The 27,404-nt window shown below is 49.6% G+C and overlaps 1 protein-coding gene across 7 annotated transcripts in view; it reads right to left on the reverse strand.

Annotated features, from left to right (window-relative positions):
- The window catches only part of SMARCA4 (SWI/SNF related BAF chromatin remodeling complex subunit ATPase 4), an 88,052-nt gene that overhangs the window by 25,873 nt on the left and 34,775 nt on the right, over positions 1–27,404 (reverse strand). For all 7 annotated transcript variants that reach the window (XM_028089002.2, XM_028089001.2, XM_088017264.1 and 4 more), the window contains 12 exons: positions 19,928–20,049; positions 17,894–18,044; positions 16,940–17,103; positions 12,117–12,183; positions 10,956–11,066; positions 9,125–9,367; positions 7,438–7,551; positions 6,631–6,738; positions 5,473–5,559; positions 4,625–4,671; positions 3,035–3,201; positions 254–417 (listed from right to left, as the gene is read on the reverse strand). In XM_028089002.2, the coding sequence (XP_027944803.1) occupies positions 254–417; positions 3,035–3,201; positions 4,625–4,671; positions 5,473–5,559; positions 6,631–6,738; positions 7,438–7,551; positions 9,125–9,367; positions 10,956–11,066; positions 12,117–12,183; positions 16,940–17,103; positions 17,894–18,044; positions 19,928–20,049 (1,545 nt within the window). The remainder of the gene's footprint in view (positions 1–253; positions 418–3,034; positions 3,202–4,624; positions 4,672–5,472; positions 5,560–6,630; positions 6,739–7,437; positions 7,552–9,124; positions 9,368–10,955; positions 11,067–12,116; positions 12,184–16,939; positions 17,104–17,893; positions 18,045–19,927; positions 20,050–27,404) is intronic.

A 27,404-nucleotide genomic window follows, 5' to 3' on the forward strand; every position in this document is an offset into this window, starting at 1 on the left:
GTAAGATCGGGGCATTTTCCACTTTACACATTTACATAAAACCAGGATTCTTTTTTTTTAATAGAAACGGAGTATTTTTTTTCATAACAAAAGCAAAAACTGGTGTTTTAAGACATAAAGGAAAACTAATATGCTCGGGGCTTCTCTACAAAGGCCTCAGCAGCCGTGGGTGCCACCAGGCACTCGGGATGGGAAAGGGTCTCCAGGGAGTCTCTAGTTCCCCTGCCCTGCCAGGGGGCCAGCCCAGCCTTACCTGGTGGGGGTTCCAGTCACTGTCGAAGATGATCACAGTGTCGGCCGACTGGAGGTTTAGCCCGAGCCCCCCAGCGCGGGTGCTGAGTAGGAAGATAAAGTACTCGGAGCCGGGCTCGTTGAAGGTTTTCAGCAGCATGCCCCGGTCCTCTGCTTTTGTCGTTCCTGCAGGGCACAGGGAAAAGGCTGTCAGCAGGGGGGACTATGCGGGGCACGGTGGGGGGCGATGGCGAGGAGACACAGAGGAACACCTGCTCTAGGGCAGAGACAGTGCCTGCACACGTCCCAGAGGCCTCCTGGGCCAACTCTATAGTCGCTCCACACACGTGCCTCAGCTGCGATGAGTGAACAATTCAGGTTTACGGTGAACACGAGCGAATGCCACACCCCCCACCCCAGATGAAAAGGAGCCCCAAAAGGCCACGTGTCACCTCGGAGTCAAACGGGCCTGATCTGAGTATGACACGGGTTGGGTGCCCCGGCATGGTGCCTGGAACGAGGGACTGGCCAGAGGACTGGTGCCTGCCTCAATCACACTGCAGTGGGTTTCTCTAGTCACAGAGAATCTTCTACAGGCAAGCACATGGGTGCCTTACAACAGGGACTCTTCCCTGCAAGCAGGAATGGCTTCCCTCTTCCTGGAGTCACAGGGACTCTCAAGTGACCATCCATGACACGTGAGCACCAGAGGGACACCTAAGCTCCTTGGGCTGCTACCAGCTCAGAAGAGCAAAGTGCCTTTGGCAAAATCAGGAGTCATTTTTGGTGACAAAATGAAAATTAGTAAGTTAAACTCTGCCTTCAGCTCAGGTCATGATCTCAGGGTCCTGGGATCAAGCCCCGCATCGGGCTCCCTGCTCAGTGGGGAGCCTGCTTCTCCCTCCCCTGCTTCCCCTCCTTATGCTCGCTCTCTCTCCCTGCCAAATAAATTAAAAAATCTAAAAAATAGAAAGAAATGAAAATTAAATTCTTCCAGCCATTTGCCCAATCATCATGATGAATAGCACGGAGACCCGATGCTCACAGAAGCCTGGGCTCCAAGGCATGCCCCCAGCTGCCCCTTTCGGAGGAAGGGCTGAGGCCTGGAGCAGGGAATGGGCAGGCCCATGCCAAAGGGCCCACTGCCCCGAGGTCTAGCCTGCACCCTCACTCTCACTGCTCTGACGGTTGGATGTTCCATCCAACATGTTGCTGAGCCCCTACTTTCTGTCTGTCCTTTGCCGTTGGTCTGTGGCCATGTGGGTACTGTGCAGCTGTGGCTAAGTGCACCAAAAGTCCTCTCCTCACCACGGAGGACAAGGAAAGAAATGGGGCAAATGAACACCTCCTGGGGCAGGGGGGAATATGCACTCTACCTACAGCTTCTCCTGAGGGTTGGCACGGTGACACAGACAAGGCCCAGTGCGCACAAGGCCTGGCCATCCCGTCGACAGGGGTGCAGTTTTCAGTCTCCAAGGAGTGGGAAGGAGGCCCCAGAAGGAGGCAGGGACGCAGGGAGACACACACTGTCATTTGCGCTTGTAAAGGTGGCCCTGGACTGAACTCTAAGACCAGGCTGACGGAAGGCAAGACGGGCACAGAGGGCAGGCTGTGGGTGAGGGCGGGGAGGCCAGAGGCCGACAGGCGATCAGCCCAGCAACCTGTGAAACCATAGTCCCACCAGATGCACAGCAAGACAAATGAGGGTGCAGACGTTTGGGGCATCCTGCCAGGTAAAGGCACCTGGCAATGAGCTTCAATAAAAGCTCTGAGAAGCTATGGGGAAGAAGCTACTGATTTAACTGTGTTCAAGCCAGTGGCTCCGAAGCCTGGTGAGTCCGTGCACTCTTGCAGTTGGAAAGAGAGCGGAGACTTCCTCTAGGGCTTCCCTGGCCAGTTGACGTGTGTCAGACGACAGGTCCAGCATGCTGTCACCATCTCACTTAGCACCCTCCTCCCTGGGGCTCTCGTGTGGTGGAATAAAGGCAGACACACACAACTTCCCAGGAGAGTATGGGGGTCGCAGCTAAGCACTGTTCCCAGGAGAACCTGCTGTCATCCTGCATCACCAGCTCCACTCTCTCCCTGACCCACTACTCTTCAGTGCACACGGTTTGGGCATGGATGAGCCTGATTCCAGCTCCAGGCCTGACCAGTGACAGATCTACAATCACCTGGCAGTGGAGAAAAGTGTACATGCCTCACAGCAATCTAATGAGAGCCAGCCCCTGGACCTCTGGGGGAAACGATGGACTGCACCCTCTGTTGGGGACACTGAAAAAACACAAGGGGAGCCTGGACAGGATGCCTGAGAATGAAGCCAAGATGCAGGACAGTGGAACCAAGAGCTTGAGAAGAGCCCCAGCAACATCATCTAGACACCTGGATCCAGCTGTACCTGAAGCAAGACTAACCCCTGGGGCTCAGTATACTTTTACCTGATGTCCACGGGAGGTGGACTTCTGCCACTTCCCACCAAAAGAGGACTTTTGCATAGTACACCACAACCACTGGACCCAGAGTTGTAGTACAAAGACCTTAAGCCTCATGTTTAGGAGACCTGGGTGTCAGATCCAGGCTGGCCACTCTCCTAGGCCACAGGCTCTGATCCAGTCACAATACTTGCAGAGTCCTCCCTCCCACTCCTGCAAGTCTGTGTCCCTGAACGTGCTACGCTCACTCCTGATGCTAGATCTAGTCTCCGGGCCTTGCCCTGCCTTGTGAAGGAGGGTATACCGGCCAGAAGCTTTGGCAGCTGTAGATAACAAGTCCCTCCACAAACATCTCTCTAGGGCATACTCACCATCAAGCCTGAGGTATTTAAAACCGCGATACGCAAAATAATCTTCCATGATCGTCATGAGGGAGGTCATCTGACAGAACAGCAGCACTTTGTGGTTGGTGGCACGGAGTTTGGGAAGAATCCTATCAAGTAGCTCAAACTTCCCCGAGGCTCGGTACAGGTCCAGCCTGGTGAGCAGGGAGTGGAGGAAGAACATGATGTTAGCAACGGCACTTTGCAGACAGGCAGGAGAGGAAGCGTACCTCCCATCTCAAGGCTGACCTGGGCACCTAGGCAGGCTGCTCACCACGGGGGGTAAAGGGCACAGAAGTGGCTTCCTAGGCAGACCCTCTGACCTCATGAAGTTTCAGCAAAGCCATTTCAACCCAACTAAAATATGCTCAAGGCCATTCTTGGTAAAAGGTGAGCATGTGATTGTTATCCAACTTAGATACTTACAGGAATGAAAAGAGATGCTATCAGCAATCATGCTGGGACAACAGGAAGTGAGATCTCCTCTCTAGTCCACGAGAGAAGCTCCAGGAGCAAAGGCTCACACTGGAGAGTGCCCACACCGCGCCTCACGTAGGGTTAAGGGCCACTGCAGCTTCTCTCATTCCCTCTAGTCAACAACCCCTGGCTTACAGCTGTGCAGACTGAGGCTGGGGGGACAGTGTGATATGGCTGCTGATGTGCCAGGGCCAGGACTTGAACCCAGGTCTGTGAGCCCCCCATGATGCAATTTGGTATAAAAAAAATTTAGCAAAAGAACTTTTTAATCTTTTATTTGGTGCCTCTATTCTTCAAAACCATTTACTAGCTCAGAGAACTGCTGGTGGCCTCAGCTCTAGAGCAAGGCTGTTTGCAGTGATGAAACCTAGACAGGGTACCCACCTCCAACACCAGGGATTAACGAAACCTGGGTTGCATCATCTATGCTGGAGAGGTGCCTTGATGGCTCAGCTGATTTAAGTGTCTGCCTTCGGCTCAGGTCATGATCCCAGGACCCTTATCCTTCTCCCCCTCCCCCTGCTCGTGCATGTTCACTCTCTCTCTCAAATAAATAAATAAAATCATTAAAAAAAAAATGCTAGAGGGCGCCTGGGTGGCTCAGTTGGTTAAGCGACTGCCTTCGGCTCAGGTCATGATCCTGGAGTCCCGGGATCGAGTCCCACATCGGGCTCCCTGCTCAGCAGGGAGTCTGCTTCTCCCTCTGACCCTCTTCCCTCTCGGGCTCTCTCTCATTCTCTCTCTCTCAAATAAATAAAATCTTAAAAAAAAAAATGCTGGAAAAAAACACCCATGACAAGGTGGATTGAATATCATCTCTCTTAGCAGACAGAATTTAGGCTCAGAGTGGTTAAGAAGGCTGTCAAGCGTCAAGAGCCTGGAAGTGGCGCTGTGGGGCCTGGAAGCCAGGCCTGCCTCTCAAGATTAATGGAGGATTTCTATTCCCTTCTTTGGGTTTGTTTCTATTTTCTAAATTTTCTGCCATGAATATAGTACCTCTGAAATTGGACAAATGTCATGAGAACAATAAAGCCAGTCAAGAAGTGAAAAAGACCTTCACGTTGACAGCGTGCCCACCCCCTTCACGGGGAAGCTTCTCACCCTTGCACGATGCCACCGGTAAACCCCAAGTGCTCGGAGAAGGACTCCTGCAACAGAACGAGAGACAGGTCAGCATGGGGCAGGAAGAGGCCACCCAGCCCGACACCTCGGAGCGCCCACACTGGTGCTCAGTGATCCAGTGGCTCTGAGGTGGCTCGGGGACCACACACAGATGCTGCACACCGCTCTTCCATCCGGCCGACATCCCTTCCCTCGGCCTTCTCCAACCAAGAAAGGTCAGTCACGAAATGAGTGCACGAGGGCAGTGTGTATCCGAGACCACCCTTGGAGAGCTGGGATGGAGTCCCAGGGACATGAAAGGGTCTGCAGAGATCCCGAGACTTCATGCCAAAAAGTACAGACATACATGTGCAATTCAGAAGCAAGAATCCGGACTCTCATAGGGTATCGTGGCCCAAAAAAGTTCTGACCCAGAGACTCCATGACAAGGAAGGTTGCTCTCGACGCTCCAAACCAGGAACAGCCCCCCGTGTCACTGAGTGGGAAAAGCTAGTGTGCCAAGCAGCAGAGACAGTGGGACCTTCTCAGGTAGGAAAAGTAACCCCAGAGAAGAGTCTCCGAATGCTTTCTGTGGCTATCTGAGGGCAGACTTTCTGGAGCTTTCATTTCCATCATGTATTTCCCTACACTGTTTGGATTCTTTACAATGAGCACTTATAAACAGAAAATCAACAGTGAAACAATATATAACCATTACCTATTTAAATTATTAAAAAATATTTTTACAAAAAGCCATCAGGGAGAGACGCCTTAGCTCTGCGTCAGGGCTCCATACAGACAGATGTCTCTGGGAGAAGCAAGGGCCTGCTGTCCCTGGCGATGCTCACCTCGATGTGCTGGAACATGTACGGGTGGTTGCAGATCTTCCGCAGCTGCATGATGGTGTTCATCAGGGTCTTGGTGCCGCCTTTGCCCTGGGGAGGCAGAAGAGAGGCTCCGTACTGGGCCCTGCTCCCAGGGAGGGGTTGGGGGTGGGGTGGGAGGATACCGAAGGGGACACTTCAGGGCAGTGGTGGCCTGTGGCAGAGTAACTGGCAGCGAGGGGCTAGCTCCTGTGGAGGCACAGAGGGCTCAAACCCAACTCTGGGGAAGCAGAGACGGCCTGGCACGCGGGAGGGGCTGGCCGGGAGGGGCTGCAGGACAGAAGGGAAGGAAGACCGGTAAACGGCTGAGGCTGAAGGACTAACATTTTCCTTGGCTGCAGGCATTCTGGAGCGTCCCTGGGGGGCTGCAGCCAGATGGGCCATGACAACTTAGGAAGATTTCTGGCTAGAGAGAAGGAAGAACGCGGGGGTGGGTACTGGCTGCGGGCCGAGAAGTAACCCAGGAAGCACGCTGCTGCACCTTCTCGGGTAAGAAAGGGCCTAAGGAACACATGGAGACATGGGGAGGCGGGGCCCAGCCCGAGGCATGGGGTGCAGAATCGAGGTACCTGGGAGGACATTTCTGTCCTGATGAGGGGAGCTGGGGCGGGTGGGGTCTGGGACCTCAGAGTGGTCCCAGGAGAGGGCAGCCTGCCCAGCCCTCACTCCGTATCACCTCAACCTCACTTGGTAACAAGGTGAAGGGGCTCAGTGGCCATGGCTGTTGAGTCAGCTTTTTCCCAGCTGGGAAGGTGAGGCTCATGAGAACATCCTAACTCTGCTGGGGGTCCTGCTGGGCTCCGCCCTGTTGATGGATGCATCTGCAGGAGGCCCGCATTTCGTAAGCCAAGAACACCAGACAGTGACAGACTGGGAGGGTCTTAGCGGACTCCCTGGAGATGGGCCATTAGCCCCTGATCTGTTGGCCTTACTGAACGAGGCTGTTTCCATCAGCTATGACTTAACAAGAGCTATCTGATGCCCTTGTGATCATCACAGATCAGGCCTTGACCTCCCCAGTAAACTCCAAGGAGGCGGAAGGCCCTGTTGATGACAGGGTGCTCAAACCCCCACACCGGCCTTGGACACCCAGACGGGGAAGGGCAGGGGCCCGTGGCGAACCTTCTTGTCCTTCTCGGAGCCGTCGGTGAGCAGCACCCCCTTGGCCTGCATGTGCCGGTAGAGCACGCGCTGTAGTGCAGACATGTCACACTTGATGACATATTCCACCTGCAGGGAACATGCATCACCAGTCAGAGCAGAGACTCCCTGAGCTGAACGCCCAGCCCGGGGCCATCTCCAGTCTCAACCTCTCAGAGGTACCCTGGACCCCAGGATGTGTGTGTGCTCAGATGAGGGCACAAGGGGATGATGGTGAGGAGCCCCCCCAGCCAGGGAACAAGGGGAGGCGGGCTATGGTAGGTGCAGTGGGACAGAGAAACGTAGAGGGGCGTCCTGGGCCTGAAGGGGCGACTTGGCTACCTTCCCCAAGCTCCTCTACAGCCCACTGGGAACCAAAGGGCAAGTACTGCATGTCCGACAGGGGGAGGGGAGGGCGTCCTGGGGGGGCAGCTGGGGGACTGGGTTCCTGAGCGAGAAGCCAGAGCCATCCTATGGTGTGAGCGGGCCCCCAGGCAGCCCAGAGCCACTAAGCACTGCCGGATGTGGTCGGATGGGACCCGCCCACAGGCATCGGGCCCACAGACGAGAGAGGGGCTTCCCTGCTTGAAGCCACACCTGCCTCCACGTTACAGAGCCATCGCGTGTGAGTGGCCATCCTCACATCACAGGGACACAACAAAGCTGAAGACCAGGGCCATGACAGAATACAGCATGGACCACTGGAGCGCCACTGGACTGGGCCCACCCCAGGAAAGCCCCTAGCACGACACTGCACCTTGGCTTCATCCGCTCCAAACAATCCATTACCTTCTCAGGCAACTGGGCTTCGACTTCCTTCTTGAGCCGCCGGAGCAGAAAGGGCCGCAGCACTTTGTGGAGACGACGAATGATGAGAATCGTCTCCTCCTCGTTCAGGTCCACCTGGCACCCCCATGAGACAAGCAAACCAAGGTTACCTCCAAAGGAAGGAGCTGGGGATGCGGAGAAGGGTACGCAGGGTCATCTAGAGTTGCCTTGACCTCAGCGCCTCCATGTCAGACTGCCTTACGCTTTATGGGGCTTGGTGGGGCACCCTCTTCCTTGAGACAACTGCAGGGACCTGGGACCTTCCACGGAATTCTTAGGGTATAGAACCCAAGGCTCCAGGGAACCACGCCCCACAGCCCTCATGAAAAGAAACACACAGGATACTTGGTTCTTTCCCTAAGAGAAGTATAAACGCATGTCTGGAAACCTGCCAACACATCCAAACGAAAGGTGGAGAAACACCATGTTTATAGAACCGCTGGGTGTGAAATGGGTGGTCTTCGTGGGGGGCTGTCCCTGGGAGCCCCAAATCCTCTCCTTTCAGCCTGGCAGGGACAGAGGGAAAGAAACTCTCCTCTCCCAAGGTGTCTGATTGATTCTCTGCTAAGAAGTTAAACTTCTAAAAATTAAAAGAGAGTCAAACAGACCACACTTAAACTTATCTTCTCTGGGTCCCCTGATCATCTCTCAGTAGAGCTTTAGAACTTTTGCTAAACTTGAAAATAAACAAAATAAGAACATTTGCTTAGGATGAGGATCCTGGAAGTCTGAACACTGGGAGCTCCCCTTTGGAGACTCTTCGAAAAGGCACAGTTTCTCCTTCAGAAGGGTTTCTGTCTCTACGGCCGCCAAGGAGAACGTAACTTGCTGATGACACTAAGGTGGCCCCAGGTGGCCTGGACCTGCCTACAGAGGACCTTACGGTCAGGAACTAGCTGCCGGGGCCAGAGAGAGTGGCAGCCCAGCCACCACAGGCAGTGACGCTCTTCATCAACCCCCAATCTCTGCAACTGTGCCCAGTTCCTCAGTCACCAGGCTCCAGCCTCTCAGCCTAAACACGACCTGCCCACAAACGCCCTCAAAGCCAAACAGCACAGGGGGCTCACACTGGGAGCCAGCTTGGGGACTTCATCAAGCAGATAAAGATCTGCCCCCCGACGGCCAACGTGCCATAGTCTGGTTTTCAGGCTGACGATGCCACCCACGGCCATACAGACATCAAGAGACATTGGTCACAGCACTCTTTAAAAACAAAATATACAGAATCTGACCATGTTGCTCCTTTGACTAAAACTTTATGAGCCTCCTGCTGCCCTTAGGGTGAAATGTGAACTCTCTAGAGAGACCCACAGGACTCTGGGGACCTCCAGCTGTGCCCTGCCAGGCCCACAGCTACCTCAGAGCCAAATTCCTGCCGTGCCCTCCCTGTGCCTGAGGCACCGGGGCAGGGAAGCCCCAAGAGACTCCCCAGAGTTCACTCTCTTGATCCCTGCCCATCAGTCTTGGTGCAAAGGCGGCCTTGCTCCGTGAAGACACAGCCTGCAGCCCCGGGCACTCAGTATACACCTGAAAGCAGCCAGCTGAGCCTGGCCCCGACCACTTGGGGCCAGTTCCTCTACGGACGGCCCGCGCCCACGGCTCCCCTCCCTGCCCTACTGTCGGCATGCAGCCAGCCACGAGCACACACCTTTTCTCCGGTCATGGCAAAGGGTGCGTTGAACCACTGCTCGAAGGTGCTGCAGCTCTTGAAGATGGTGGGCAGCAGGAAGTTGAGGAGCGCCCAGAGCTCGGGGAGCTTGTTTTGCAGTGGCGTGCCTGTCAGCAGCAGGCGGCGGGGGGCCACGTAGTGAGTGTTGAGGACTTGTGTCAGCTTGCAGTGGTGGTTCTTCATTCGGTGGCCTTCGTCAACGATCATGTACTTCCAACGGATCTGTGGGCCCAAGAGCAAGCCATCGGGGGAGGGGCAGCAGCGGGGATGGCCCCACCTTAGCTACAATCTCCCCACCGTTAGGCAAGTCTACAGATGGAACAGCATATTCAGGTGAAGAACCTGAGCATGACAAGGTCCACTGAGAAAAGAGACCGGCTCACCAGGTGAGAGCCATAAACACCGCCCCTAGGAAGCATGGCGTGCAGACACACAGAAGACACGCCCTTGACCTACTGTCGGGTGAACAATGCAAGCTGCAGGACAGTACGCTGGTTTCCCCCCAAATTACGTATGTTTGTATGTAGCCCAGAAAAATCCTCCAAATAACAACCCCCTCGCTGATTAGAGAGGGGCCTGGGTCTACAGGGAATGTGGCTCAGAAGCAGGTCCATTTTCCAAGCATCAGGCTGTGCCTCTAAAAATAGGAGTGGCACAGGTAAGTTCGGATTGTGAGCCCCGAGGGGCTGGGGCCATGCCCAGGACCAACAGACGCAGGCTAGACACAGGCAGGCTCACGGTGAGCTTGAGTATGCAGGTGGGAGCCCCAGGTCTGAATCGTGGTTTAAGTCTGCAGAACCCCATGATGAGCCTCAGAACTGCTCTGTGCCTCAGCTTCCACTGCCTGCAGGCACAATGAAGCCTGGGTGAGGCGGTGCATGTCAGGTGCCCAGAGTGAAAAGGGCAGAGCTGACCAGGGCAAGGACAAGACAGCATCTCCCATGAGGAGTCCCTGTCGCTTGGCCTTGACATTCATTAATGACACTGTCAGAAAAGGATTTTCAGAGCCTCATTCTTGGGCTTGGGATGGGCCAGGCTTTGCCCTAAGTCAGAGGGGTGTACCTGCACCACAAGTCGAGGGCAAGAGCCTGCGCACTAGACCCCAGCTCTCTGGGCCTCTGTTCCCTTATCCGTAAGCTTGGAGATGGTTACGAAGCACCCCAAATCATCACAATGACCAAGCCCCTAGAGGTGACTTGTGAACACATCCAGGCCTGGGTCAAAAAACGACCACTCGACCTTTTCTCTACCAGATGATTAATGGTCAGAACTGATGCATCATCTTCAGCCTTCAAACCAGGAAAATGGCCTTTCTGCAGGCAAGGAACTATGCCCGTTTTATATCTGGGTCAAGGCATGGTCTCAGTGATTCACTGACGGTCTGACATCACAACTCTGCCAGTGAAGAGGCTCCTAGGACCGCGTAAGCCCCACTAAATGTGTGCCAGCCCAGCAGCCCACAGCCGACAGAACACCAAGGGCCTCAGAGTCTCAGCCCTGAATGCTGAAATCATACCTGCCTGGCGGGCTGGTGTCCTGAGCACTGTGGTGGGGGTGCCACAGCTAGCAAGGACGGAGGGCCGAGGCCACCAGAGGCAGGCAGGGACAAGGCCGGCCTCACCATAGCCCTGCCAGGCACAACAAAGGTTAGGGCTGGCGGGTTGGGAGACACCGAATGTAACGAAGCTCTTGGGGCAGAAGCTCTGAGGAGCTGGTCTCCATGACATACATAGGATAACCCTGGATCACATGTTTACCGACACCACGTGGCCACAGGGGGCTTGGTGTGTTTTACACAAGGACATGCTACCTTCGCAAGGATGTGCTTGTCCTTAATGATGTACTCGTAAGTCGTCAGCAAGACATTGAACTTGCCACTCCGGAGCTGGGGGACGAAAGCGCGCCTGGCTGCTGGAGAACCCTGTGTGGGAGAGAAGCATGTACGACTCAGCCTCCTGGGGCCACGGGGGCTGCCGTGGAGAGGCCTCCCCCGCTGACATGCAGAGTGGCAACTGCAGGGAAGGGGGAGAAAGGCCTGTGGGCCACAGGCAGCCCAGGGGCTCTGAGAAGCTTGCTGTGCACACTACATCTGTCCCAGTGTCCGCGGCTAATCAGCTCCCTCCCCTTCCCAGGGCTCCTCTTAGGCCTCCAGGCTGGAAACCAGGCCGCTGCCTCAAGGCTTCCCATGTGAGTGTGGCCCAGCTGACCACTCCCTGATGTAGCTCCAGCTTCTCCCCAGTTAGCAAACCTGCCCTGTCCCTCCCAAGTTCCAAACTCCTGACCCATGTGACCAGGGCCCCAGGGTATAAACATGGTGCTTTCTCTAGGCTCGCATTCCAGGCTGACTGTACTTCAGCGGGTCCCATAAGCTCTTGCTGGAAGAACTATTCTTAGCTCCTTAACTACACCAACTTCTCCCTGCACACGCTGTTCCTGGTATTGGGACCCCCTCCTCCCCACCATGTGGCGGAGAGCCACACAACACAGGGCAAAAAGCCTGGACCCAGGAGCCTGGAAGGCAGGGACACAACCTGGCTGCATGAGGGATGCCCTGTCTGCCTCAGTTTCCCCACAAAGATAATAGGCACAATTAGTCTCTACCTCATGGGGTGAATCGAGCTAGGCAGGGCCCACAAGTCCCATGTTCTAGAGATCACGGGTATACTCGTTAAGGCATCCTACATGAATGGGTTTTAACCAAAGCTCGGGTGACAATAACGAAACCTTCCAGTGAAAGCAATGATGTCATCAGATTCCATGAATTGACTACACAGCATCATTTACAAACGCATTACTCGGGAATAAATGATCCAAACCCGGCGTGATCAGCACAATCCCACGAGTACAACACAGGAAAACATGTGCATATGCATCACACCACTCATGCAAGCGGACTTCCCTCTTCGCTCATCTGTACTTCCCACTCCTACCCTGCCCTCACGTATGTCCATCTCTTCAGGCTGTGACCTACCTTGTAGGACACCTTCACCACAGAGGGGGCCCACTTGTCAAATTCGTATGCCCAGTTTGACAGCGTGCTGACGGAAACAAGGAAGGGACAGTCAGGATCTAATTCATTCATCAACAGCTCCTATCTACGCCAATGTCCCCTGGGGCATGAGGCCAATGTGGCTGTGATGCTCAGAGCTGGTCAGGTAACGGACAGTCTGGGGGGAGGGAGGGGGTCATGTCCTGGGTGAGAGGACCAGGGACACAGAGATGTGGCAGCAGGTACAGGGGCAGCTGCCGCTAGGGTGGCAGGAACCAGGCGGCTGCAGAAGGCCAGATCCAGGAGCCGAACCTGGGAGACCAGTCCTGTCACTGCTGTGGGGTCCCAAGCCCCTCTGAGAACACGCCATGCGCTGCAAGTCTGCTGCCGGGAAACCCGCAGACTCGCAGTGCCTCATTTTAGGCTCAGAGCTGTGGTGGAGGGTAGGCTGGGGAGATCGGGGAGCACAGGGGACACCGCAGGTTCTCTGTGCCACCTTGAAATGACAACGGCCAGCCACCGCAGGCTCCTGCCCGGTAAGAGACAATGGAGATGGGGAGGACATGCTGGCTCGGGCGGAGGGCTGGAGGACTGGGTGCAGGGCAGGAGCATGGACTCTCATCTGCTCCTCCGTGGGACAAGCAAGGCCAGGAAGAGCAGGGAAAGAGAGAAATGGGCAGGCATGGGGGCAGGTGGAAGGCAGATGAGAAGAAATAATTCACCTGGGACAAGAGACAGAACCTTGGGTGAGGGTGACAACAACAATAAGGCCAACTTCCCAGGGAGTGAGTTCCCTGAGAAATACTGGGATAGTCACTTTTCGTTAAGAAAGGGAACTTACTCAAAAGGTCTAGCCTGGGTAGTTTGTAAAGACAGGACTCAAAGGCCGAGTGGCAGAAATTGCTTGTGGCTCACCCAGCTCCCTCTGCAAGAAGTTCCACTGTAAGCCCCTAGCTCCCAGGCTCTTCAGCAGTCGGGCCAAACAGCTGGATGTAGTTGGAGCAATGAGATGAAGCTCATGTTGCTGGGGTGAAAGTGGGGGAAAGCTCTCAAAGAAGGGTGGAGAGAGGGGAGAATCAGCTGCTCTTTGCCCTGTCCATCAACATGGGAACCTAGATGAAATGATGGAGGCAGTGCAGCCATCTTGCAACCATGAGGTAAGAAGGTTAAGGGCAAAAGCCATACATTAAGGGTGACTGAGCAGAGAAAACTCTAGAAGCCTGGGTCCTGGCATCTTGGAGCCACTGGCCCTGCCTCAGATGAGGCATTACTGAGGGTCAGCAAGATTGCCCTGGTACAGTCACTGAAGTCTGGATTCTACTGTATGGAGCAATGGCAGACAGGGCACCATGAAAGAAGATGAGGGCGAAAACATGAAGTGTGGGGAACATCTGTAGTAGGAGGAGAGAAGAGCCAAGAGAGTCAGGGACAGGGAAGACCGAGGAGCTAGGGTGGAAGACGGAGTCTAGTGGGAGGCAGGACGAGCAAACTCATGGTGGACAGTTGTTCATCTCAACAGATGGATGGGACAGCTGGATGCCTGACGTCTAAAACTGCTCCCTCGGGCAAAAGGAGCTCTTCTGGCCTGGAGATGTCATTCGATGGACCAGATCCTCGTCTGGGTGGAACATGGTGTAAAAAAGCCTGAAGATCAACACACTGAAGCTGATTTAAATAATCTTTGGAAAAGGTATTTTGATTGGAAAGATAAAAAGAACTGGATCTAAAAACTGTACTCCAATTGGTAAAGTTGTTTCTCACGGATTAACTATTTGGAAAAGTGTTGTACAAGTAAGAAGAAAGAACTAGAAGGAGCTCTATGGTTCTAGCTGAGTTAGAGACAGCTGTTGGCCATGACCAGACACAGATCACGTTAGATAAACACATACATTTATTTTCTAATGCTGTCCGCTGACAGGGCCTGCCAGTAAGGACGATCAGAAGCAAGGGGCAGCCCTAGCACCCAGCTCTTGGTTTCTAATACTGTTCTCTAAGAAGAGAGACTAGAGCTTCTTAGAGAAATGGCTGATTCTAGGCCTCAGACAGGAAATGTACAAGTGGAGCTGGGGGCATCTCTGTGTGCCCAAATACAACTAAGTGTCTCAAAACCCCACAACAATGGGGCCATGTCAAAGGGACAGAGTAGCCAACTAAAAGCTCCCCATGGCTAATGCTGGAGTGATTCGAGAACAACAAGATAAACGAGTATTGGTGTACAGACCAAAATATAAAATAAGTACCCATGAGTCTACACTGATATAAATGATTAAATAAATTAACAAATGGGAAGAAGAGATATAACTTCTGTACAGAAGAGTTCTAAAAGATTTATAGAGCTATTTGCCCCTCAAGGAGGGAGAGCTTAATTGCCCACTTACATGGGCGCTAAGCTTAGGGACTGTTCCAGAATACAGTATATGGAAGGGGAAGAAAGAGTAACTTCACAGGGCAGACACCTGACAAGCAGGACCTCAACCACGTGACCAAGGTCAACATCACCAAGGACAAGGCACACTGACAATAATGGCCCCTGAAATGATGTCATGACAGGGGCCCTTCACCCCTGTGCTCTTTGGCCCCCATGCCCACCATCCTGTCCAAGGAGAAGAAAATGCCCAGACAGGCCCAGATTGAGGGATATCCTAGAAAACACCTGACTCGTCCTCCTCAAAACCACCAAGGTCAACAAAAACAAGGAAAGCAAGGAGTGCTCGCAGACCACAGAGGGCGAAGGCTACGAGAAGACGGAATGTAGTATGGGGTCCTGGAATAGCAACTGGATGTCAGGAGAAAAGTAGAATGCTGAATCAAGTCTGGAGCTTAGTTAACAGTAACGTGCCTGCTGGTTCCTGAGTTGTGACAAATGTACCACAGTCATGTGAGATGTTATCAACAGGGGAACTGGGGGAGGGCACACAGAGACCTCGGAGTACCTCTGCAACGTTTTGGTAAAGCTAAAACTATTCTAAAGCAAACCACCACAATGACCAGGACATGGAATCTGGAAACAGGAAACCAACCTGAAGGGTCTCCCCCAGGCCAGATCTGGGACAACTTAAGCAACAAAATCATGAATGTGTCCATTCTGCCACTTTCAGATACAGTTACACAAGTAAATTAATACATGGAGAAGGCACAGTTCTTCCTTAGAGTGGAGCTCTCACACCTGTGGGAGGAGTGATGGCAAGAAAGCCGCCACCGGCCCTTCCCACAGGGGAAGGGGTCTCAAGCCAGACTCATCTGATGGGTGTGGAAATCTCTGGGGAAACTATGATTGAGAAACGGGACCTTTCTGTGGTCTCCAAGTGCCTCGCCGTCAGGAACTTATGAATTACGAAGGAAAACTCCTAAGATTACGTGGGGAGACTGGCAGGCATCACCTAATGGAGACCAGTTGTCTTTGTAACCGTCCCGGAGTTAGGAAAGATTTGGGAAGCTGACAAAAAGGAATATAGGAAATCTTTATTCTATTTTTGCAATTGTTTATAAGTGAAATAATTTCAAAATGAAAAGTTACAAACAAAACACCTACGCTGTAGGACAGCATGCTGCAGTGAACTATGCCGGTGGAGATGAAGTCAAACGTCACACTTCAGGAGAGGGGCGCAGGAGCTAAAAAGGGGGGACTCCAGTCACTGGTAGGCCGGGAGACGGTGCATGGGGAAGTGCAGCAGAAAGCTGAGAAGTTGGGTCTGGCTATGAGGGAGGAGGCGGCAAGGCCATCTGTCCTCAGGCTGGGACCTTCTGTTGCACTGCGCAAACAGTTCTCTCTCCATACGGATCTGTTCCTAGCAGGGCAGCCAAATTTACAGGACCACGAGGAGGGGAAGGCAGAAGGAAGAAATACACTTCTCCAAGTAAATTCTGGGAGAGTTCTGGGGCCCTCCAGCATGGCTGTATGGCCTCTGGCAGCCTGGCTGTCTTAAAAGCAGGAGGCTGTCTTATTTCCTATGGAATCAGGGTATGAGCACTCAGCTTCCTGTTCTCCCCCTGGATAGCTGATTTAAGGATGAAGTGGTTGCTGATGAGTGCTGGCCAAAGTGGGGCGGGGCGGGGGGGGGGGTGCGTCTCTCCAGGGCCAAGCCAAGTGCAGACTACAGAGGCCTGTTCCCGTCAGGGTAGACCATACCCCAGGCCTGTGAATGGTTTCATGAATGACATGAAACCTGAGATGGGTCCAAGAAAGCCAGCTCCAGGACTTCTAGAGAAACTGTGGGGCAGGTGAACCATATTGTGGCATTGCTGAGCTAGGAAGAGGGAGGCCCAGGGTGGCTGGTCAATCTTGACCCCCTTAGGGCTGCCTGCCGGAAGGAGGTGGCCAGCGGCGCCATGAGGTGGTGAGTGAGAACCTCTTTGGGACTCGGTTGGAGAGTCCTATCATACTAAGCATCAGGGTTGCCATGAACCAGAGGACTCAGTGCCCCAGGGAGGAACAGTTAAGGATATTTCCTCAAATGGCTCTGCTCCACTCTGCTCCACTCCGCTAGCAGGAGCTTGTCTGGCTTCTGCAACACCTTGTGTGGAGTGTGCTGGTTGGGGGACTTGAAGGGGACCTCGAAGTCATCTTGTGAGAGCTGCCCCAACAGGGATGATGGGTGGACACTCCCTCAACCACCCTTCTCCAATCTCGCCCCTTGAAACCAGAGGCAGGATGCCGGGGGCTGAGTTGTGTCCCCCAAAGTCCCCCTCAGAATGGCACTGTATTTGGGGATGGGGTCTTTAAAGAGCTAATGAGGTGAACCCAAGCAACAAGGCCTTCCCGCTGGACACTCCGAGACCGACCCCCCAGGGGTGAGAGCACTTACGAGAGAGGTACTATGATGAGAAAGGGTCCGTTGATCCGCTTGTGCTCCATGAGGTACGTGATGAGAGCGATGGTCTGGATGGTCTTCCCCAGGCCCATCTCGTCCGCCAGGATGCCATTCAGGTTGTTGTTGTACAGGGACACCAGCCACTCCAAGCCTTTGATCTGCAAGGAGAGAGGTGAGCGGCCAGGACTGAAGCCCAAGTCGGTATGAGAGCATTCCCCGAACTGCAGACTCAGCACAACCAGGCCCGCGGTCGGCCTAGCCATGAACCACCTGTGGCCATCGCGAGTTTTGGTATTTTGCTTTCAGTCAGCCCACTCCTTGGTTTCTTGGCCTCATCCTCAGCAATCACTCCTACAAAATCACAGGGCTGCCGTGCTGGTGATATGTCTATAAAATCTCTTTTTCTGGTACATATTCAAACAGCTAAGATTCTACCTGGAAGGGCCACGAGGAAGTAAGGCTGCTGACATTTAAGTCCCTGGCCTCACTGCCACACACAATGCGGTGGCCACACATAGCAGGGCTCCAGGGACCACGCACCGAGCACCTGTGCACCCAGGCTGGGCCCCATCCTGGCTTAGCCACTCCTGAGTTGTGTGATTTTGAGGAATCACTGCACCTCCCTGTTCCTCATTGTCCCCCACCCCCATCGAATGCGGAGATGGAAGCACCTACTAAATCAGGTCATTGAGGGATGAGAAGCCAATGAGTAGCAGCCTCCTAGTTGGCCTGGCATAATTAAGCAACCAGCAGATACTAACTGCACAATTTTCATCCCCTCCTGGAGGCAAAGCTAACAGATCGGGCCCCTGCTTCCCAGATGGGGAGACAGAGGTTCAGAAGGGAAGAACAAGTGTCCAAAAGAGCAAGATTGGAATGTGACTTCAGCAGCCACCCGCCACCGGGAAAGCTCAAGACTGCCGTGTCGATATGCCCCTCCAACCTTACCTGGTACTGTTTGAGGACACCATTGACCATAAGCGCTGACTGCTTATCCACTCTCTCAGTGACAGCATGTGCCACGGCATAATAGGACTGCAGGCCCCGAGCAAGGGCCTGGGACACGCCATACTCGTCATCCACGTCTTGCTTGGCATTCCTGGGAGTGAGATGGAAGCACCGTGTGAGGACACCCATTCCTATCTGTGACAACGTGCTTCTGACACAAGCCTCTGCCGAGTGGCCCTTTCTGCCCAATGATCCATGGCTTGAGCCATAAAATAAGCCCAAATGCAGCCAGAGAGTCTGAGAGTGAGCCAGCCACAACTACTAATCCACGACTGGATGTGTGGGGCCCGAACCCACCCTCCCAGAACAGGGATCAGGTCACTGCCACATCATAAGAATGTTTCTTTCTGCCAGAGACTGGTCCCATAGCCTGCCCTCTCTACTGGGCACTCATGAGCCTAAAGGGAAAATGCACATGGCACAGCATCACACAAAACCAGAATCATTTATGTTGTGGCTGTTTCATGATCCAATCTGGAATTATTTTTAAAAGTGACTTTAAACTACGTTTTGGAGCTGCCTGGGTGGCCCAGTTGGTTAGGTGTCTGCCTTTGGCTCGGGTCATGATCCCCGGGTCCTGGGATCAAACCCCGAGTCAGGCTCCCTGCTCAGCGGGGAGCCTGCTTCTCCTTCTCCACGCTCATGCTTTCACTCTCATTCTCTCTCTCTCTCAAATAAATAACATCTTAAAAAATTAAAAAAAAAAACTATCTTCATTTTATTAATCTGACAGATACACGTGATCCAACTTCTGCCATATTGTTCCATGCTGTGCTGTGGATTCTGTCTTTATGTCTTCTTAGGAATCCTTCAATGAGGGGCACCTGGATGGCTCAGTTGTTAGGCGTCTGCCTTTGGCTCTGGTCATGATCCCAGGATCCTGGGATCGAGCCCCGCATTGGGCTCCCTGCTCTGCGGGAAGCCTGCTTCTCCCTCTCCCACTCCCCCTGCTTGTGTTCCCTCTCTCGCTGTCTCTCTCTCTGTCAAATAAATAAATAAAATCTTTAAAAAAAAAAAAAAGAATCCTTCAGTGAGTTTAGCGGGGTTTTCCCTATTTCTCTGATGATTTCAAAGGACTGCCTGCTTGCTCTAGGGTTGCTTTCATACCTACAGTGTATACGACTCTCAGTCCTCTATTTCTTTTAAAGAGTATCAACTAACTTCATACCATAAGCAACGATGATTAGTATGTTAGTTGTACCTGTGCTTACAAGAGCAAAAAGATGAGAAATAATGTGAATGCCCGCCACTAGGGACAGGCTCATACAGAACAGCGAAAGGTACAATGCCACCCGCTCGATAATGCGTGGAGAAAGCATCACCTCGGGGCACCTGGGTGGCTCAGGCAGTTAAGTGTCTGCCTTCGGCTCAGGTCGTGATCCCAGGAGCCTGGGATCGAGCCCCACATCAGGGAGCCTGCTTCTCCCTCTCCTTCTGCCTGCCACCCGCCCTGCTTGTGCTCTTTCTCTCTGTCAAATAAATAAATAAAATCTTAAAAAAAAAAAAGAAAGCAAGAAAGCATCACCTCTGAGAGAAAACTTCCGGTGAAAAAAGCCAGGGGCAGGAAAGTGTGCCTGGATACACGTGTATAAGTGAAAAAAAATTATATACACGTTTTGTTTGTTGAAGCATGAAATACTCTGAAGACACACGATGTTCAAAGTACTTCCTTCCAGGGGAGGGACTGGGATCCGGGGGTGGGGGGCGGCTGAGGAACAAGAGTGAGGCGGCTTTTGCTCTAGACCCAACTCTCTCTCAAGCACAAGATGAACCATGTGAATGGATGGAATATTCAAAGCCTAAGAAAACCAATGAAATGTGAAGGTAATTAATTTGTTCCGTCTGCAGTCCCACAATGTCTGCCAGCGGGACAGGGGTGCGTGCTGTCCAAAGAGAGGCTGGGATCCCAACAGTCCTGCTGGTGCCACCCTGAAGGAAGCCGGCAGAGCAGGAGGCTGCGGAGGGACGCCTTACTCAATGATGTGCCGGGCATCCACTTCCGAGACGTCATCACTGTCTGGATCTGGAATCTTCTTCTTCTCCTCAACGGGCAGGTTGGGAGGCTGTGCCGGCTGCGGCTGCTCCTCCTCCTCCTCCTACCGAGACACAAGCCCACGTGACCCCAGGCCCCCCACAGGCACAGGGCTCCCAGGCGGAGGGCACACTTCAGGAGGCAAGTGCTGTTTTCATGGCCTCTTACTCTGCCGGAATGTGTCATGCCTCTTCTCTGCTGCTTCTCTTAATTGCTCCATTTATGACATTTAGTTTTCCTAAGAATGGAGCACTGAGGGCGCCTGGGTGGCTCAGTTGGTTAAGCGACTGCCTTCGGCTCAGGTCATGATCCCGGAGTCCCGGGATCGAGTCCCACATCGGGCTCCCTGCTCAGTAAGGGAGCCTGCTTCTCCCTCTGACCCTCCCCCCTCTCCCTCTAACCCTCCCCCCTCTCAGTACTCTCTCTCTCTCTCATTCTCTCTCTCAAATAAATAAATAAATCTTTAAAAAAAAAAAAAGAATGGAGCACTGACACTTCTTTTTAAAGCTGTCTCAGGATACTGTCTTGTTTTTACCGGTAGTAGATGCCTTATGCACCATGCTTTCCTCCATCACAAAATGCACACTACCATGCTTATTCCTTGCCCGACCAACTCAAAGCAGTTTTTCATTTGATTCTCTTAAATTCTGTAAATATTAAACATGTTATAGCCACTTTTTGGTATTTATTGCTCTTGATTTACTTCTGGCTTTACGGAAAGGGCTAAAGCGGTTACACGGTGTCAGATAACACGGTGAGAACGGCCATCCTAGTTTACTACGAGGTTTTCCATCAACTTGTAAATTAGATTTAAGTGCTGTTCTTCACTAAAGGGATTTCTCAGCCTTTACTGAGCAAATGATAAAGGGATTTTGTGGGACATATTGCTGAAACACACACGAATGCATTTCTCAATGTTAAACCATTCTTGTATTCTTGGGTAAATCATACAAAGTACCAACAGGTTATGTTTATGTACACTGGGATTGCTATTAAACTAAAAGGTATCTGTAATTAATCTACTAAATGATCCCAATCAAAACCCTGTGGGATGTCCCTTGGAGCATGCCAAATGATTTTATAAGCGATTTGGAATAATGAACAGATGATAACAGCACAAACATTCTGGGCAAAAAGAAGTCATATTTGGCACAGACTTATCCTAGCTGATATCACCATGTCTGGAATTAAAATAGGGGGTAGGACTTCTAAGTCTGAGTGAGGAAGTTCACAAACTCATGAAAAAAACGTCTTTTTGAAGCTGGACAAAATTCGCAAAAGCAACCACCTGAGAGCTCTAGGAGCCTGAGAACCCAAGAAAACCTGCTGAACCTTGTGTAAGAAGGGTTGGAGATGGTAGCGCTCTCACTTGGGGCAACTTCCATCTCTCTTCACCCTCAGCTCCACCTTGAAGGTTCTGCCAGGACGGCCAGGCCAAGAGCACTGGCAGCCGAGGCTGATGGGGACTCAGGCACTTTGTAGCAGGGGGCAAAGCCCATACCAGCCAGTGGCACTGCTGTTATGTAAGGGAGGTTCTGTTTTGCTTTGGTTGGGAAAGCAAATTACTGCCTAGGCCTGTGACCATGTGCAGAGAAAAATGAAGAAGGGCCTCAGGCCTCACAGGAAGTAAAAGCCAAGGCGGACCTGAAAATGGCCTGAACTTCAGAATGCGTTCCTTTATATACACTGATCCACCAGAGACAGAAGCTTTATTGGCTCAAGATGTCTGAGCACAATCACTGCCCAATCACTGGATGACTACTAAGTTACAAAGAAACATGTAACTACTAAGTTACAAAAAAAGTTACTAAGTTACAAAGAAATCCTAGAAAGCCAGGATTAAAAATAAAAACAAGAATAAAACCAAAAACTAAACTGAGCAGAGACACCAAAGGTAGCACACAGCACTGGGGAAGGAACTCCACAGACTGCGCCCAAGTACCTTACTACAAATACCACTACCAGAACCGGCACCCAGGAGTGGGAGCCAGAATCCAGCGTAGTTAAAAACAAACTTCCACTAAACATTACAAGACGAGCAAAAAGGGAAAGTGTGAGGTGTATTTAGGGAAAAAGTAAATGAATCCTCTCTGTTCCCAGATGTTGAACTTAGCATATAATCTTTGAAGCAACTATTATTATAAATATGTTCAAAGAACCAAAGGAAACTATCTTTAAGCACAATAAATCAACAAATACAGAATCTTGATAGAAGGCAGCAATGATAAACTTCCCAAATTTGATGAAAAGCAAGAAACTACCCAGCCAAGCTGAACAAACACTAAGGAGAATAAATACAGAGAGTTCACAATCTGCTAAAAAAAAGCCAAAGCCAACAAAATCCAGAAAGCAAGAAAGAGAAAAATGAATCATCAAGTACAGAGGGTCATCAATACAATTAGTGGCTAAATTATCATTTGAGATGGAGACCACAAAGTAGTGGAATAACATATTCACAAGGAAAAAGGCTGTCACCAAAGAAATCTGTGTCCGACTAAACTATCCTTCCAAAGTCACAGCTACAGAAATACAATCGCAGATTTACCAAGGCTGAGAGAATTTGTTGCTAACAGATGGTAACTCAAACACTAATAGCATTAGAAATGGCAACTACATGGATCAATATAAAAGACTCTATAAATTCATTTTCTCTTACTTGTCCTCTACTGACTTATTTAGACCAAACTGTTAAGATGACATGAGGTTGAATCAGAAGCCTGCTTTGTAGTTTATAGCATATATAGGTACAATATCTAGGTGTATAAATATATATATATGTAATATATGTGTATGTATATATACAACACAAAGAAAAGGTAGCAAATAGATCTAGAGTAAAGCATGATTTCTGTATTTTCCCAGAATGGAGTTAATATTAATCTGAAGTATACTGTATACTTACTAGTACAGACTAGTATAGTATCCTGTACACTACATACTATATATACTGTATACTATAAATTAAAATGCGTATTGTAATCCTCACAGCAACTACAAAGCAAACAACTAAAAAGCTATAGTAACAATTAAAACTTACAGAATAAAACGGTATAGGAAAAATACTTAACACAGAAGCAGCAAAAAAGGAACAGAGGAAGAAAAAAAGACATGACACAAAAGAAATAGTCAAATGGCAAATGTAAACAAAGTCATATCGATAATTACATTAAATGTGAAGAGTCTAAAACGCAATCAAAAGGCAGGCACTGTCATACTAGATGTATTTTTCTTAAGATTTTATTTATTTGAGAGAGAGACAGTAAGAGAGAGAACACAAGAGGGGGTAGGGTCAGAGAGAGAAGCAGACTCCCTGCAGAGCAGGCAGCCCAATGCGGGACTCGATCCCGGCAGTCCGGGATCATGACCTGAGCCGAAGGCAGTTGCTTAACCAACTGAGCCACCCAGGCGCCCTGTCATAGTAGATTTAAAAAGCAAGATCTAGCTATCTGCTCTTTCAGATTCAAATGAACAAATAGGTTTGAAGTAAAAAAATGGAAAAATATATACCATGCAAAGAAACTGTAGCTGTAAGAAAGCTGGAGGGACTACATGAACACCGGACAAAACAGACTTTAAAACAAAAATTACTAGGGGCACCTGGGTGGCTCAGACAGTTAAGCGTCTGCTTTCGGCTCAGGTCATGATCCTGGGGTCCTGGGATCAAGCCCCGCATTAGGTTCCCTGCTCGGCAGGGAGTCTGCTTCTCCTTCTCCCTCTGCCTGCCGCTCTGCCTGCTTGTGCTCTCTGTCAAATAAATAAATAAAATCTTTAAAAAAAATTATTAGAGACAAAAACAGATGTTTTTTTTTTAAAGATTTATTTATTTATTTTTTGAGAGAGTGAGAGAGAGAGAGAGAGAGAGAGAGAGTACATGAGAAGGGGGAGGGTTAGAGGGAGAAGCAGGCTCCTCGCTGAGCAGGGAGCCCGATGCGGGACTCGATCCCAGGACTCCAGGATCATGACCTGAGCCGAAGGCAGTCACTTAACCAACTGAGCCACCCAGGCGCCCAAAAACAGATGTTTAATAATGATAAAATATCAAATACATCAGTAAAATATAACAACTAAAATATATGTATCAACAGAACATTAAAATACATGAAGCAAAATCTGAGAGAATTTAAAGGAGAAATAGACAATTCAACAAAAATAGCTGGAAGATTTTACTACTTCCTTCTCAACAGAACTGAACAAAATTAGAAAGGATACACAAGACCTGAACAACACTATCCACCAACTCAACTATTATATACAGAACACTACACCCGAAGAATGCAGAACATGTGAACATGAAACATTCCCCATGATCCTGAGCCAGAAAATGAGTCTTGATAAATTAAAAAGAATGAAAATCATACAAAGTAATCTCATACCATGAGAAAATTAAATTAGAAACCAAAAACAGAAAAAAATCCAGGGAATTCTCAAATGCTTAAAATTTAACAAACTTTATATATATTTTTTAAAGATTTTATTTATTTATTTATTTAATAGAAAGAGAGAGACACAGCAAGAGAGGGAACACAAGCAGGGGGAGTGGGAGAGGGAGAAGCAGGCTTCCCGCGGAGCAGGGAGCCCGATGCGGGGCTCGATCCCAGGACCCTGGGATCAGGACCTGAGCCGAAGGCAGATGGTCAACGATTGAGCCACCCAGGCGCCCCAAAATTTAACAAACTTTAAATTTTTTTTTAAAGATTTTTTTTTATTTATTCATGAGAGACAGAGAGAGAGAGAGAGAGAGGGGCAGAGGGAGAAGCAGGCTCCCAAGGAGCAGGGAGCCCGATGTGGGACTCGATCCCAGGACGCTGGGATCATGACCTGAGCCGAAGGCAGACGCTTAACCATCTGAGCCACCCAGGCGCCCTAACAAACTTTAAATGACCTTATGGTCAAAAAAAAAAACCAACCCCCAAACACAAGGAATATTAGAAAATATTTTGAACTGAATTAAAAATAGAACAACTCAAAATTTACAGGCACAGGGTGCTGGGTGGCTCAGTCAGGTAGGCATCTGACTCTTGATTTTGGCTCAGGTCATGATCTCAGGGTCCTGGGATCGAGCCCAGCATCAGGCTCCCAGTATGATCCTGTATGTAACAAGCCTAAAGAATCTACAAAAACCAAAACCCAAACTATCCAGAACAAATAGTATGAGTTCAGCAAGTTCATATATACATACAAGACCAATGTTTTTCAAAACTAATACAAGAAGTTGTATTTTCATGTAACCACAATAAAGTATCCAAAAATACAACTAAGTAATCAATTCTAGGGGCGCCTGGGTGGCTCAGATAAGGTTAAGTGTCTGCCTTTGACTCAGGTCACGATCTCCAGGTCCTGGGATTGAGCCCCAAGTTGGGGCCCAAGTCTGCTTCTCCCTCTCCCTCCGCCTGTCTCTCCCCTGCTTGTACTCTGTCCCTCTCTCTCAAATGAATTAGTAAAATCTTAAAAAAAAAAAAAAAAGCAATCAATTCTATTCATAATAGCATCAAAAGAAATATTTAAAAATAAATTTAGCAAGGGGCGCCTGGATGGCTCAGTCACTAAGCGTCTGCCTTCGGCTCGGGTCATGATCCCAGGGTCCTGGGATCAAGCCCCGCATCAGGTTCCCTGCTCAGCGGGAGGCCTGCTTCTCCCTCTCCCACTCCCCCTGCTTGTGTTCCCTCTCTCACTGTGTCTCTCTCTGTCAAATAAATAAATATTTTTAAAAAATAAATTTAGCAAATAAAGTATAAAAACTATACACGGAAAACCACAAAACACTTCTAAGAGAAATCAATGATGATAAAAACAAACGGAGAGACGTTGCATGAGTATAAATTAGAAGACTAAATATTGTTCAGGTGTGATTCTCCCCAAATCAATCTATAGATTAAATGCAAATCTAATAAAAATTCTAGCAAGCATTTTTGTATTAAATGATGAGCTGATCCTACAATTTACATAGGAACACAAAGGATCTAGAATAGACAATGAAAGCCACAAAACTGGAGGAGTAACACTAATTTCAAAACTTATCATAAATTACAACAATCAAGATAAAAGTGGTTGTGGCACAAAGACAGACATGAAGATTAACAGAACAGAAATGAGACACAGAAACAAACTTTTACATTTATGGTCAACTGATTTCCTACAAAAGTGTCAAGACTATCTGAAGGAGGAAAGAGTAGCCTTTTCATCAAATGGTGCTGGATAAAGTGGATATCCACACGCAAAAAAAATCTTACACCTGTACGTCAGACCACAGCAATCAATTCAACTATGACCTTTAACGTAAGAGCTTCAATTACAAAACTTCTAGAAGAAAACACAGAAGAAAAATCTAAGTGACTTCAAAGAGTTCTTAGATGTAACTCCAAAAGCACAATGCATGAACAAAAAATTTGATAAAACTATATTTCATTAAAATTTAAAAATTTTGCATTTCAAAAACACCACTGAGGGAAAAAACAAAAGGTCAAGTGACTAGGAAAAAATACTGCAAGTTATGTATTTGATCAGGGACATGTCCCAAGAATATATAAAGAATTCTTACAATGCAGTGATGAGATGACAAACAACCTAATTCATAAGAGGCAAAAAATCTGAATAGGCATTTACCAAAGAAAATATATGAATGGTGCATAAACATAGGAAAAAATGTTCAACATTATCTAGTTACTAGGAAAATGCAAACTAAAGCCACAATGAGATAGTGCTATACACCCACTAGGATGGATATAATCAAAAGGACAGATAACACCAAGTATGGACAAGGATATGGAGAATCTGGAACCCGTGAAATGGTACAACCACTTTAGAAAACAGTTTGGCAGTTTCTTAAAAAGGCAAACATAAACTTAGCATATGACCCAGCAATTCCACTCCTAGGTATCTACCCAAGAGAAATGAAAACATATGTCTACACAAAGACACATATGGGAATGTTTGCAGCAACATTACTCGTAACAGCAAAAAATGGAAACACCACAAATGCTCATCAATTGGTGAATGGATAAAAAAGCGTGTTATGCCATACAATGGAATAGGACTCAGGAATAAATTGGAATGATCTCTCGATTCGCAAACAACATGGATGAACATCAACAACACACTATCTGAAAGAAGCCAGATACAAAATACTATATGTTATAGGACTCCATTTATAGGAAATCTCCAGAAAAGGCGAATCTACAAAGACAGAAAGCAGATACTGGTTTCCTGGAGCTAGAGGAAGGAGTCAGAACAAACTGTAAACCAGCAGGAGGGAGAATTCCGGGATTACAGAACATTATAAAATTTGTGTGATAATGATTACACAAGTCTATAAATTCACCGAATTATACACTTCCTATGCATGCATTTCATGGTATTTAAATTATACCTCTACAGAGCTATTAAAAAATTACAACAAAATTTTACTAGAGAATCATTACA

This window comes from Eumetopias jubatus, unplaced genomic scaffold (assembly GCF_037043125.1).
Source record: "Eumetopias jubatus isolate StellerSeaLion01/CBP00866 unplaced genomic scaffold, mEumJub1_p1.0 scaffold_1, whole genome shotgun sequence".
NCBI lineage: Eukaryota > Metazoa > Chordata > Mammalia > Carnivora > Otariidae > Eumetopias > Eumetopias jubatus.